This window comes from Diorhabda sublineata, chromosome X (assembly GCF_026230105.1).
Source record: "Diorhabda sublineata isolate icDioSubl1.1 chromosome X, icDioSubl1.1, whole genome shotgun sequence".
Lineage (NCBI taxonomy): Eukaryota > Metazoa > Arthropoda > Insecta > Coleoptera > Chrysomelidae > Diorhabda > Diorhabda sublineata.
The window spans coordinates 13,477,296-13,493,167 of record NC_079485.1 but is presented as its reverse complement, the minus strand read 5'-3'; the positions used below and the strand labels follow the sequence as shown (position 1 = coordinate 13,493,167).

Genomic DNA, 15,872 nt, shown 5'->3' with positions numbered 1-15,872 from the left:
GGTTTTTTGAGAATTAAAATATCTTTTATATCCAACATGAACATCATAATAGTGCTAAAAAGTGACTATATCTCAGAAGGGGCTCTAATGGAATATAATTAACGTTTTACAGCTACATCTAAATTTGTAATTGCTTTTAGAGAGAGCTCCATCCCGCTTCCATCACTACCCTGCCTGTTTCTAATAAAATATTATATTTATAGCCTCATTTTATTCCATAGCTTTGTAGGATTCGAATTATTATGATATTATACAGAGTATTCTATAAATTAATGATGATAATTCAAAGAGAGTGGATAGAAAACTGAGGTATTTTTCCACAAATCGGCGGAGGTGCTGATGTAGAAGAATTGGTGGATGCGTAGGGATCTCACCTTCACCATTTCCCCTTTTTTTATAACTAAATTCTCGTAACTAAATATAGATTATGCGAGAAAATTTTCAAAAATGATAGCCCTTTCTCTTTATATAATAATTTTGACCATGAAATTAGTCGAACTAATCCTAAACAACATAGAAAACTTGGTAATTATCTAAATTAGGTTACACCCCTCCGATTTCGTTAAAATTTTAGAATGTTATAAAGAAAATTACGCTGAACAAGAGTGTGGAAATCATCCCTTCAGGTACTTTTTTGCGTTTAAAGAATCAAATAATTGTAATGATTTTTCAGTTAACCTAACCTAACCAATGTCTGATTGTTGGCGAGGCTATTGAGAGGGGTGGAAAGGGTCGGGGGGTATTAAAACTTTAAACCCACTTCTTATATTGCCTTTTTTATCCCTTTTCATTCCTTCCAACGATTAATTTAAATATTACTATCACTAAAAAATTATTACAATTATTTAATTCTTTAATCGCAAAAAGTACCTGAAGGGATGATTTCCGTGCCCTATATATATATATATATATATATATATTCTTGTTCGGCATAATTTTCTTTATGACATACTAAAATTTTAACGAAATCGGAGGGGTATAAACTAATCTAGATAATTACCCAAAACTTAATTAGTTCTCCAGAATGTCTGAGAAAAGAGAAAATTATTAGCACTTGGCAATGCCGCTATATAGAATCGATATTTCTGTGGCCAAAATAATCATGATGAGAAGTGCAGGGACAAAAACTCTTCACAGCAAAAGACAAAACCACCGTCTTTAAGAAGAACCTTCAAACTGTCTTTACTCTAACTGACAATCCAAATTTCTTAAAGTACTTTGTTGAATTCATAACCCAACATATATAACCCGGAACCCCCATAAAATTACTCCCTTAAATCTTAATCATCTTACGCTACTTACCCTTCACATCGTGGTTGTTAAATCGACGTTCCGAGCTAAGAATCTCTATATAAACATTAAAGAATCTGTTTCAGACAGACTTCACCAGCTCTGCGGCCTATTTAGCGTTTGCTTGGAAGAAAAATGAAGGTCATAAAAAACTTTTTCGCTCACACACACGCAAATCAGCTTTCTTGTAGAGCTTTTCATGAGCTTCATTTTTTTCCCACCAAAATCAATATTTTCGGAGATTTTTAGTTACAACTTTTGAAGTGGGCGAACGAAACTTGGTGGATGAAAATATTTTCTCTAGCCAAGGAAAATTTTAGCAGAATCGGAAGTTTCATATCTTTGAAACTGTTTCCTAAATAAGTTGAATAATTTCAAATTTCTTTTGTTTAATAATAATGGGGTGCTAGAGGCTGAAAAACGCTACCAAGAGGCTATGAAAACGTGAAATCGATTTCTTTTTCCAGGAGACAACGTCGACGCTATTCTAATGAGAAAATCGTGCGCTATGTGCATAGCAAGTCAAATAGCTATCATCTTAATCAGCATGTTCACTTCGGCGATGCGATAGAAAACTTCATAATCACTGAAGATGAACCGAAGCTTATGTGATTGTGAATAATTTCCTTTCAAGTGATAAAAACTAAGCTAAATATATATTTAATAATACTGTTATGTATGATAAAAGACTTTTCATCGATAGGTATAAGAGGAAATTTCCATGGTAGTTAATGCATTCTTTTCAGTGACGGAATTCACTATTACCTTCTCTAGTACTGAACACACTATTCACACCAATAATTAAACTTTCTGAACACGCGTTTCGATAACCAACTTATCGTCTCCAGAGACTCAAGATAAACTAAGTTTCTGTAGACGATAACTTTGTTATCGAAACGCGCGTCAAACAGTGTAATTTTAAGTGCTGGTGTAGTGGTAGTATAAACAGTGTGTTCATTATGAATATCATCAACGGTTCCGAAAATTCCAGTTATTTCCATCCTATATTAAAGAGAAATATATGGAATTATTCACAATTCGGAATGGTATGAAATATAAACCGATGATTATATCACAACATGAAATATATTGAATGTTAATTTTGGCACAAAAATTCTCGTTTGATTGACGTCATGTTATTTTTTTTAGTGGCTTATGTTATTTTAAAAATTATTGGTTTTTGCTGAACTTGTGAAAATTGGACGTGGAATATTCAGTAATTCATAGTGATAATGGATACCAGATACGATGGATCTAATACAATATTTCTTAATGATGAAAAAATGTTTCATTATATAAATATTATAAAAGGTCCATTACCATAAATCAATCTTAGTTCAGTTGAATAACAACTAGATTATGATTATTTTTTTCTCAATTTAACGCGCTGGTCATTGGTATACGAAAACAATCAAAAGAAACATATAGTCCAGTCATTTTAGGCATTTTAAACCTCAAGAACAGAACAGAATAAGTACGCATGCGCCAAAGGTTAACGTCTGTCAGCTGTTTATTTTTAGTCTTTCGAATGCGTCTCTGTAGACAAACCAGTGTAGCCGTGTCCTTCGTTTTTATAGGAAGTGAATATTTGTCGAGTTCCCGTGTTTTTGAACTTCGTGCGATTGCTGAATCTACAGGAATTAACAAAAACTTTTTGCGTCAAATTTCAACACGCGAAAAGTATATGCGAGACTGGTGTCTAAAATCTTCACATTCGAAAAACAAGAAGCTCGCAAAAAGATTTGTATTGGCACTTTGAATGCCATTGAAAATAACTCGTATAGTGTGACGAATCTTGGTTCTTTTCATGGATGATCCTGAAACAAAAATTATTTTTTTAGATGTTCATGGAATTATATACCTTCACTAGCTTCCTGAAGGTGAAACTATCATTCAACATAATTATCTTTATGTTCTTATTGAATTCTGTGTGAGAATTGTCGATGGAGAAGTTAAATGTCAAACTCATTTCGCACTGTTCGTCAAGAGATTTCTAGTCAACTATAACCCCACCTCAATCCAAACTCTTTGTTAACATAAAGCATAAAATGCTCAGTTATTTCAGTTATTATCAAAAAATAAGTTCAAAACATGGTTAACTTTTGGTCTAGAACTCAGCGGGTTTAATAGCGAATTGCTAAAAGAGTATTACCTAAAACTGATTCATTCATCGATTTCTTTTAGTTTGCATTTCGGCAGTCACCCATAACTTAAAAGCACTCATCGGCACTACATAATTTTTGATCTGCCGTATCCGTGGACAAATTAGTGTAGCCGTAACCTCCGTTTTCATAGAGGCTGTTTTTTTGTTTAACTGTAAAACGTATTGTTGTGAACTTTCACATGAAATTTGGAAAAGCTCTAACCGAAACTTATAATTTATTAAAACAAGTGTACTATGAATATTTGATGCGTTCACGTGCTTTCGCGTTTTCAAAATGGCTGAGAAGATATTGAAGATAAGTCACGTTCTGGTCACTTTTCTACGTCAAAAAGTAATGAAAATATCGAAAAAGTCCTTAATCTTGTTCGGTCTGACTGTCTGCTGAGTATTCGTGCGGTTGCTGAGTTCACAGGTGAAACTGCTGAACAAAATTATCATCTTCATATTCTAACAGAACCCTGTGGAAGAACAAAAGAGAAATTAAGCGAATTGTGGAAAGAAACGACACGACTTCTCCTTCAAAACAATGTGCCAACTCATTCCGTACTGTCCACCAAGAAGTTCCTAGCAAAGTACGACATTCCAGTGGCAGACCATCCAACTTATGCGCTGGATCTTGTAACCTGCGACTTCTACCTTTTTCCTAAGGTCAAATCTAAAATAAAAAGATAAAGCATGAAATGCTCATTTTTTCAGTTATTATCAAAAAGGTTCAAAAATATGCTCTATTTTTGGTCTAAAACTCAGCAGGTTTAATCGCGAATTGCCAAAAGAGTATTATCTAAAATTGATTCATTTATCAATTACTTTTAGTTGCATTTTGTAAAAGGGCACCTTCAGGTTGAAAGCCCTATATAATTATTCAATTGTCGTATCTCTGTAGACAAATCAGTGTAGTCGTAATCTTCGTTATTATAGAGGCTGTTTTTTTGTTTGGCTGTGAAACAGATTGTTGTGAAACCAAACTGAACCTTATAATTCATTGAAACAAGTATATGGCAAATAAATATGAACTATGAACCTCGCCTGGAACTTGTTTGTCGCTTCCTCGTGTTTTTGGGTGTTAAAGCCATGTTAAACGTTTTTAACATGGCTAGGAATATGTGCGCAGCTCTGAAAGAAAGAAGATCGTGAAATATTAATATTGTTAGATCAACCAACTTTTTTGCTGGATCTTACACACGATAACATTTTTGGATAGAAAATGAAGAACTAATTTCAAACAATTCATTTCCTATTTAAAAAATTTTATGTTGAACTTGTGATTCGAACTGGTTTGAAGATCGCATATTCACGTTAAAGATTGTAAATTTATAATTCAAAATTCACATTTTTGGAGATTTTCAATAAAATGTTTCCATTTATCCGTTTCGACTTCAAATCATCGCTGTGTATATCCATTAGATACCTTGGAAGTTTCCTCGTAGTCGGTAACAACTTCTTATTACTAATTATATAAATACCAAAATCATCAATAGATCTACTGAAATATTTATTTCAGTCATCTGTAAATAATTATTCAATGTATTTTCATTAATTATGTAATTCTTAACGTAAATTATAAAGTGCATCAAATTATTATACTGAAAACTTTGGTCACTGAAACTCTGTCAACAGCTTTTCCACTACATTCGAATTTACACATCACCTTATATCAATACTACATCATGTTTCATTTCACTTCTTTTCCACTTAATACAGTGTATTTCACAATATATTTCACTCTATTTCGCATAAAGAAGAAAATAAACTGTAACTGTCCGGTTCATAAACTCTAAAGTGAATCTCTTACTAGAGCAAAGAATTTTTGTTATGTGCTCAGTTTTTTCAATCTCTAAGTTATATATTTTCGAAAAAAAACTGATGTTAACATATTCTTATCAGATTTCTAACCCCTAATACGCTATGAGGCCGAAGTAACTATTTAGTACCACTCCCTAGTTTCTTCATATACTTCAAGATGATCGTGGTAGATTCAATGTCTCATTTACAGTTCTAAAACGATAATTAAATCCCTACATCTCTTTGGACTTTCACTTTTCAATGCTACTACCTATCATTTTATTGTCCAAACTTCTTACAATTGAAGCTACTTCTCATTAATATCTAATTTCCTGGAATTATTACATTCATTCTGGATTTTTCATCTTACAGTTAGTTATAAAATCTTTCCACGTGAAAACTAAGTGATACATCTGCTTTTTTGCTTCTTCTACGATACGAGAAGAACTATCGCAAACATCCTGTCCGATAACCAAGCAGCTTATAGAGCTCCAAGCTCCAATATCATAAACTCTAAACTCATCTGGAATTGCCTAGAAAAACAAAACGAGCTAGACAAGGGACCATACTGGAGGAAAGAGAAATAAAATAGCTATATTGAGGGCAACAAGCCCTTCTATGGTATCAGCTACAGAATAATAGAAAGAAGGACTAGAACAACCTACAGGGACTGAGACACGTCTTCTTATTATGGAAAACTATAACCAGAAAGGAGCTCCATAGCACTACACAGCGATTAAAATGAAATAAGAAGATCTCTGGTAGCTACAGCCAACCTATTATCTAAGAGGAAAGGGATTAATAGATCAGCTGTAAACACTGGGTTCCCAGAAAAAGGGAATGCAATAGAGCCTTTGGATTACACTGTATATGATACACAAATATGTAAATACGTACATACAAGGCCAGTCGAGAGATATTGCAATGAGAGTAGAAATTGTTTTTAGAACCTAAATATACATCGACGTTTCTTGTTCTGATTTTGACCATTGATTTTCTTCCTGCTGTCACCTAGTTTATTATTAGGGTTGTAATGGATGTAGTTTAAAGTCCAGAGGGTGGAAAGTGGAAGTTTTGAAGCTCCACACCATAGAAGTATAGACTAAAAATTGATTTACTTCAATTTCTTAAACCTTTTCATATGTTTATATTTCTAATCGTTTTGATTTTAAGTTTCTTCTGATTCAAAATCAGTTTTATTTAATAATATTTGAGAGATTGATAAAAAATTAAAGATTTGACTTATTTCTTACTTTATCAAAATGCTCTAAATTAGAAGAGATCCAAAATCAAGAACATTTAAAAGCATAAAAATTAATTTCGAGTTTCACGTTTCATGGTTTCATTGAGTTAATTTTCTCTAGTTTTAAGATAGCAGGCTTTGAATAACTATGAATTTTACCGATATACAGGGAAATTAACAAGTGTGATTAAAGACTTAGTAAAACTTTGAGAATACCAAAACGATTAACCGTATAGTGCCATCTTTTATTCAAAAACAGAACTTATTGAACAGCCGGTTACTTTATATATCTCTATAAATATTTTCTCCAATTAAGAAAAATTATTGATCCCAAATTACTAATAAATGGAAAAAATTTTATTTACATTAGAATATTGGAAAAATTACGTGTAAATATTTTTTATTTTGTGGTTGTTTACAGAGATTCAGTTGCTTATAATGAACACATTGTCTTGCACTTCCCATTGTAAATAAAATTTCGAGACTAGAATATGATATAACTCAAAAATTTAGAAAGCTGTTAAGTTTTTTGCTAATATTTCACCTCAAAAACATGCTCATAATTTACTTTAAAACAATTTTAACCCTCACCTGTGTTTTTTTGTTGATTATTTGTCAGAATTTCTGAAACCGTTGGCGATATTCATACTGAACACACTGTTTAAACTACCACTACACTATAACTCATAATTACACTGTTTGACGCGCGAAATTTACCTTCAGTCTCTGAAGACGATAATTTGGTTATCGAAACGCGCGTCAGACAGTGTGATCGTGAGATTTGGTGTAGTGGTGATGTGAACAGTGTGTACAGTTTGATTATTTGTTATTAAGCTAATTGAATTTGAGTTGATGAAATGTTTATGAGGTAAAATTTCTCAAATTGTACAATATCATTCCACTTTCTATAGCATGGTAATTCAAATTAATATTTATATCAAAGCTACTGTGGAGAGACCAGCATGATTAACAAAATAATAAATAACATATTGAATTTTCATCATCAATTTGGAAATACGTAATAAATTCCATGGCACGTAAACCAAAATCATCATTATTTTACACCATTATTTCTAAAAAACCACCATAATCTTGAAAAAGGTGAAATGAAACCTAACCTAACTTAACCTAATCTAATCTAACCTAACCTAACCTAACCTAACCTAAACTAACCTAACCTAACCTAACCAACCTCCTTTTCTCTCCATCTCTTCTATTGTGTCAAATTTTGAACTGGTGGTTCTGCTTAGAATATTTCCGCGATTTGTCACAATCGACATGGAAGATAGTGATAAATCTACCAGTTCAAACTTTGACACAATAGAAGAGTTGGAGGCAAAAGGAGGTGGATTAAGTTAGGTTGGGTTAGGTTAGGTTCTAATCTTTGTTTTCAAACCTCATGTGCTATTGCTTTAAAAGAATGCCTATTCCGATATGATTGGAGAATTATTGGCATAATTACTATTGATGTCTACCTCCCACCTTTGAAGTAGGTTCAGAGCACCAAAAAACAACCCTAAATGCGCGAAAACCTTTTTGGAGTAAGTTTGTGGTGGAGCCTCACATTTTTTGCTTTGAATGACACAAAATTTGTTAAATTTTTTAGTTGTGATGATTACAAAATTGGATTCGGTGGTTAAACATGTTTGAATATCATTATTCTTGGTACTTATAAATCCGAAATGAGGTTATAAGAGTAGTTTCAAGCCTTTTCAATTTAAAAATGGAAGAATTATTGATGCAGTGGTCATTTTATGAGGCAGTAATCATTTTTTGGATACGAAAACGTGGAAAACTAATTTTGTATGAGACAGGAAAATTCATCATAACTATATATCAAAATTTTTAAATTACTAGTTGTTACAATGGCGATAGGTACTTTGTATAAATTTTATTGTAAATAGTTCTGGAAAATATGAAGATAAAAATAGTGTAATTAAAAATAAAACGGAAATCTACAGATGATCTTCAGAAAATATTCCGGAAAATAATTATTACGTGCTAGCTTATATTACCTTCCTTTCCTTGAACCTTTTCAGAAGTCGAATTTTAAAACTGTCTTTCTTTCTTATTGTGCGGACCTCGTAAAGAATTTTTCAAATTCTATATTTTCACTTACTATTGTAAAGTCCCCGGTATAACAGCAATTACAAAATCAATAAAAATGCATATAACTGCAATTTTCTTTATACAATTTTCGAATCAACTTTTCTAGTGGCTACTAGATGGCGGTAATAATGTTGAAATCAAAATTTATGTAGACCACTGCCAGCTTGTCGAGAAAAGACCAAATAAAGTGTTTGTAGGTAAGAAAGTTTCCTATTTTTTATTTGTATTTGAAGATATATCGACAGCGCTGCTTACGGAATATCCTATAACGACGTAGGGTGTTACCGTGGGACTCGAAAAGTCGAATGAAAAGTTAAATTAAAAATTTTGAGTTGATACTTCATTTATATATTGAATAAGTTAGCACTTGATAATATTAGTACATGAAATAAAAAAAATTATATTCAATTGAATGTACATCTTCATCTCTTTCTAATTTATGTAATAACACACTATTTGCCTCCGAGGGTGGTTATGTAAGATACAAATAAATAAATTTTGTTGTTGGTTATAATACTTGGTTTAAATTAAATAAATTTTTCGGAAAATTTTGTATTTCATATTTTTCCTCATTACCAAAAACTCCTGCCTATTGCCTACCACACGACTCCACGTCTATCCACTCCTTACATCCAGGGTTGCCAGCTCCAAGAATCCACGCTCTTATCAAATCCACGCTGCAGTGGAATCTGAACTGCATGTGAAAAAATACCCTGTTGACATAGGGGTTAGGAGGAGGGATACTCACTGCGCAGGTCACAACGGTTTTTAGCGCATCCATATTCGCTTCGTTGGCATTAGCGAAAAAACTACCCCCGTTTCTCTTGAACTGTCAAGCTTGAACGCTTTCTAGCTTCAGAAAGAAATTCGGAAAATCCGGGACAATTGGCAACCGTGCATACATCGTCAAACACTATTTTGAGATACTGCATAAATGGTGAGGCGTATAACGATTTGAATAACAAATAATTCGATAAAACAATCAACGTTGATGTTATTAACTTTGAAAATCATTGGAGTTATTCAAAATATGTTAGGTTGAGTTCAAAGAATAATGATAAATGATATTTTCATCACCATCTAGTAATCCTAATAAAAACCAACTTTATACCCAAAACAATTTTCAATACAACGGAAATATGTTGTGCCCTCTAGTATTGGATGTTTTATACCAACGTTATTAGTTGAAGTAATTTTACAGTTATCTATTTGTTCAAATTACAGTTTAAGTATATAAACTTCAAACCATATTTCATTCCTCATTAATATAATCTAGATTCATTTTATCCACGTATTATTTCATGCGAATATTAATTGAGAGAAATATCGCCCTTTTAATGTAGAAATTTCGCATAACTTCTACAGGAAACTGTAAACACATAGTTGAAGTATACACTTAAGGTATCGTTTTGAGATCACAGATGGTGCTCAATTATTGTAAAATTTCTTATTCATAGTTTATTCATAGTTTGAATAGAAAACTATGAGAAAAAGCTTTATAGTTGTAAATTTCGTTATAAAGTATTGCTTAAACCTTCACAACTTGTTTTTTAGTATTAAACCAAACTATTACAAGGACATTTTAATTTACTTACTAAAAAAAGTGTTGAAAATTGAATAAAAATGTAAGAAAAATAATGCAAAAGAAGTGAATCAACTTACTTTTGTTAGTTTTTGTTATATTCGATCTATACAAACTTTCTTTTATACTCTGTTTTTAAATTGGAAGGACTGATTTGAATTTAAGCTGGCAATTCTGTAGATTCTAATTGGTTAATCGTAGCCGGTTTCACACAGCACTTTTTACATATAATTATCGAGAATCGTATAAATTGTTTACAAATAGTTTTCATTTTGATCTTTTTTGTTAATCTTCTATTTAAAATATAAAAACAAGTCTTGTCAGGACTAATTTGAAAATAAGTTCATATAATAATCCAAATATTAGCATACATCATTCACTCCCAATCTCCGAAAAAGGACCATTGTAATTTTACAACTACTAAACTGTTATCAAACTTCTTGTAAAGTAGTCACCGAATTTGTAATAACTTGTAATTCATTATAGATGCAATTCTACAATGCATTGTATTTTTTTGTTTCATTTTAAAAAAATATGCATTACCGTGTGTCTATTAGTTATTATAATTATTATTTAGTTTGTGATTTATTATATCTAGACTATACAATTATAGTAGTTTATGTCATCGTTTCAAATCTTATTTTTTTAGTGATTTTTGGTGGTATGATTCAGGTTTCATAAAATGTTCTTCCTATTATAAAAATAGGAAGAAAACATTTGAAATGAAGGAACTCGATCTATAAATTTTGATGCCGCCTATGGCCACTAGATGACGACATGTATATCAATATATCAGAATTTAACGAGAAATATAATATTGAAAACTCATAACGAATTTTTAATTATTCCACTAGTACAATTGACTTTGTCTTCACTAATTTCCATTTTTCAATAATTACCTATCTACTGCTTGACAGCACCATCTATTCGAAGGAGAACCAAGCGTTCATGTATTTTAATTTAAAGTTGCCTTTTTAGTCTCTAGATGACGCCCCTAGTATAAATAAAATAGAATTTAACAAGGAATATAATATGGAAAGCTCACTAAAAGTGTGGATATATCAAAGTGGATTTTCAATTCACCAAAAAGATTAATTGGCTCATCATTTTTTCGTAGTTGTCAACGTAGTATTTGACAGCACCATATCTTTAAACGAAAACCAAGCGTTAATGTATCTTATATTAAAGTTGCACTTTTAGTTTCTAGATGACGCCACTAATATTATTAAACTAGAATTCAACAATATAATTTAGAAAGCATACTAAAAGTATAGATATACGGAAAAGGATTTCCAATTCATCAAAAAGACTAATTGGCTCATTTGCAACCCATTTTCGTTCTTTCGCAGTTGCTAATATAGTGTTTGACAGTACCATCTCTTTAAAGTAAAGCTAACTGCTTACAACAGACCACCTATATTTAGATGGATCACAACAATATTTGTTTCCATCAAATTGACGTCGACTGGAAATTTTAACTTGAATTAGGAATATGAAATATTTCATAAAATACCGGCAAAATTAAATCTTAGTAATGGCGCGTGATTTGAATTATTTGATGTAGACAAGAAAGCTTTTAAAAGTAATGTGATAATCCTTCAATTATAATAATAATATAAACATGACGTTTGTGTATTTATTAATAAGATAAAAATAAAGCTTGAATGTAAGTATATATATGTTATAAAACAAAATATTGCATACAAAAATAGCTACTTAATTAATTTCATCACTTGAACTTCATATTATATCCCTTACAGTTAACTTATTATTGTTTATAGACGGTAGTTATCTACTAAAATCTCATTGTTATACTCAACAAAATAATAATTAATCTCCAAGAGAAACTACGCAATGTCTACAAACATTAAATTATCCAATTTCGTTTCAAATTTGCCAAATTGATTATAGTTATGCTAGCAGATCCATCTATGGCTTTGAACTTGAATTATAAAAAGTATTCAAGGTTGTTTGTGCTGTTTACGAATCATCTAAAAACTATAAAAATGAGATTATTAATAACTAACAAATGTAGTGAGTTTTGAGATGTGAAATGTTTTATTCCAATTATTTTTTCCTAAAACCGCCATTTATTGAAGAGACGATCAAACATTCAAATATTCAAATTTTAGAATGAAGTTTCCTTTTCTCATTTCGCCATAGTATAGGATATTCAAAAAGTATGATGTTACAGTAGACTGCAATAAGTAATGTTTTATTAAAAAAAAAATTCGTGATTGATTTTGGAGAAGGTTGAAATTTTTTTCCATATAACAAAATTTATAGTTATTTTCTGTGTCTGAAAGACAAGGAATTTAATTTATTTTCGTTTAAAATTAAAGAACACACAGGATTTTTTTTTAGTTGGTATTGGATTAAGAATTGAGCACTTTGGGTTTTTCTACAACCATATCTTATAGACAAATAATTATTTAATAATATGATCATTATGATTAGTAGTTGTTTTTAGTTTGAAAATATGTAAAACAATAAATTTATGATTTAAGTTACGAAATACGTTCAACAGGGGCAAAAAGGTCCCCCTACATACATATTTTAAAGTTGATCTTGAGATAAAAAAAGTAGTTTAATCTTAGCTGTCCGTGAAATAATCCCCAGGAGTTACTTTGCAACCCTTTCCTTCCACTTGCCGTTGGAATTTATATCTTTCTGCTACGTTGAGTTTTAATAAAAATCGAATGAAATTCAAGCTTTAACTCGGACCCGAGCCTCGGGACATAAAAGCCGAAAGAAATTCAGACAGACTACGAGATTATCTTATTATCGCGCCAGTTGTCAGGATAGAACACAAAAAATGGGCAGACATCTGGATACTACATAAAAATGTACTGAATACGGTCGGGTATTGAACGAAACCAAAAAATTTATGACCTCAACTGTACTCATATATAATCTGTTGTGTTTATTAAAATATAAACGTCGACCCGAGCTTATAATTTGAATTTAATACCGAGAATTAACAGAGAATGGAACCGTGAGATTATGAATGTCCTCGTTGTTGTTTGTAGCAGCTGGAATAAAGCTGTCAATTGCATATTTTAGGGGATATTAGAAATTATTTATAAGGAGGGTAGACCAAAAGTTGGACCCATTTAAGTGGTTAACAACTTTGAAAAAAGAAATCATTAAATGTTCAAACAAATCACTTCGTATTCAAATGCAAATATACAATTCATTTATCACTGTAGTATGTTCTAGCTTTTGAGAAAGACATCACTACATTTTTCGATGTCAACCAGAACTACCTGGCCTGACCTAAAGATGACTGTAGTTTCTTGAAACATACCACGATCTATACAGCATATAATTCAAGTTTGAAGACTCCACGTTGTTTAGTATTTGTTTGGCAGCCATCATTAGTGAACGTGTTCAGTGAATTTGGTCATCTTTATGTGATACAAAGGCTTAGTCCAAGTAATACAACTAGATTCTACTCTTGGTGAGATTGCTTCTTCGTCATCAACAGTAGAAGATTTGGTAACAGAGTTTAAACGAGGTCGTAGGGCCTGCAGAGACCAGCATCGTAATGGTCGACCAAATGATGTGATAACTCCAGAAATGTTGAAGAAAATCTACTGGATGATCGTCGATTAAAAGTGCGTGAGCTAAGCGTTTCAAAAAATCGCATATCAAGTGAACATTTGGACATGAGAAGGCTGTGCGCAAGAGGGATGCTGCGTTTGCCCATAATGTAACAAAAACAGCGTCTTGAAGATTTTTCCCTCAAGTGTTTGATAATATTTCACATGAACTGGAAAGAGATAATCAGCTCCAAAGACCGTTCCATCTGCATAAAAGGTCATGGTGTCGGTTTTTTGGGATGCGCGTATAATAATTTTCTGAGCTAGCACACATAGTAGGCGTTTCAAAACAGAAAAAAAATCAAACCAATGGACTGAAAATGAAGAACTAGATCCAAAGAAGGCGGCTCCATCTGCAGGCAAAGCCATGGCGTTGGTTGTTTGGTATGCACGTGCTATAATTTTCATTGACTATCGTATCAAAGATAAAATTATCCACAACGAGTATTATGCGAACTTATTGCAACGTTTGAGCGAAGAAATCAAGCAGAAACGACCACATTTTGGTAAGTTGTTTCATTATGCACCAGATCACACATCTGTTATTGCAATGGCCATAATTAATGAATTGCTATTTAATGCACCCTATATACCAGATTTAGCCCCCTCGGATTATTTTTTGTTTCTAAGACTTGAACAAATAACTCGGTGTCAAAGATTTTCCAACAATAAAGGGTATCTAGCTTATTAAACATCCCTGGGAAAAATGTATGGAGCTAAAAGGAGATTACGTTGAAAAATTCCAAAATTTTTTTTTGGGATGAGTTGAAATTTGAGTTTTGGGTCTAAAAGAAACGTGTTTGGGAACAGGGCAAACAAAAATGATGAGGATAAGGTATCCCGACTATAAAAAAATAGAGGAGGCTCGATCATGGTTTGGGAATGTTTTGGAGGAAAAGTGGAAACCTGGTGAAAATTGTGTGGTTTTAAAAATAAGAAGACTATGAAAAATATTGTACGTCCAGCTCAGTATGACGGCATGACAACGATCCCAAGTATTCTCCGAAGCTGTGCAAAGAGTATTTCAAAGAATTGGAAAGTAATGATTTGGCCGTCGTAATCGCCCGACCTAAACCCGATTGAGTTGTTGTGGGACAAATTAGACTGAAAAACGAATGGAATCAGACAAAATTGTCGAAATTGTTACTGAGAATAACAAAATTCGGCAATGAAATAATAAAAGCAAAAAAGGGTTACATCGTTACATAAATAATTTAAATATATAACTGTAACTAAATTCCTATCCATATTTGTTTATTAAAATATTGTTACGAACTCGTTTTCGAAATGGACCGTGAAATCGGTCATGTCCGTTTACAATGAAATTATAAACTTTGGCAAAAGCACAGCACGTTTGATAGACTTTTTATGAACAATGGCGAGTTTTTTTATATTTTTCTCATAACTCATTTTTAGGAATGTCCATTTATTCATTGGTTCTGTTTGTTTATTTTATAAAATTTCTTAGAAATTCGTTTTGGGCATATAAACGAGTTTGTTCAGTTTAGTTAGTTTATAATAAATATTTGGTAGCTTATAACAAATAGTGATATTAAATGGAATGAAATAAAAAAACAACAAGTGAATTTAAATAAATTATATAAGTTAGTTAAATATTAGTTAATAATTAATTATTGTAAGTAAATTAAGTGTTTAAATAAATTGAGTGAAAAAATAATGTAAACAAATCGTCGTCATGATAAATTAATATATGGTAAAAAACCTCAAACGAATTACCCTTTCATTTCAACCAGCTTCACGGCCAATGTCAGTAACGAGTTTTTAACAATATACATTCATCTTATTGTTTTTATTTATTGTGTATCCTGTACTAACCAGGTACACTTCAATGGTTAGTTTCTTCACAATTGATTTTTTTTTCGAATTCCATATTTTGTAACAAATTAATTCTTCGCAATAAAATTAATTATCTTATCGGATGAAAGAATATTCCACGTCAAATATTTGCACTTTTTACATAGTCTTGATCTAGCATCTTACTATTCATAGACGTATCAAAAAAATAACAGGAAACGTTTACCAACACACAACTATTATTGTTAATGCTATAATTTGCTCTCTGTATTATTTGAACAAATT

General features: G+C 31.6%; 1 protein-coding gene across 2 annotated transcripts in view; it reads left to right on the top strand.

Moving 5' to 3' along the window:
• Positions 1–9,130, top strand: part of LOC130451491 (neuronal growth regulator 1-like) — a 105,422-nt gene extending 96,292 nt beyond the window's left edge. For both annotated transcript variants that reach the window (XM_056790533.1, XM_056790532.1), the window contains exon 7: positions 1,758–9,130. In XM_056790533.1, coding sequence (XP_056646511.1) covers positions 1,758–1,861 — 104 coding nt within the window. In that variant the 3' untranslated portion in view covers positions 1,862–9,130. The remainder of the gene's footprint in view (positions 1–1,757) is intronic.
• Positions 9,131–15,872: the final 6,742 nt, after the last annotated feature.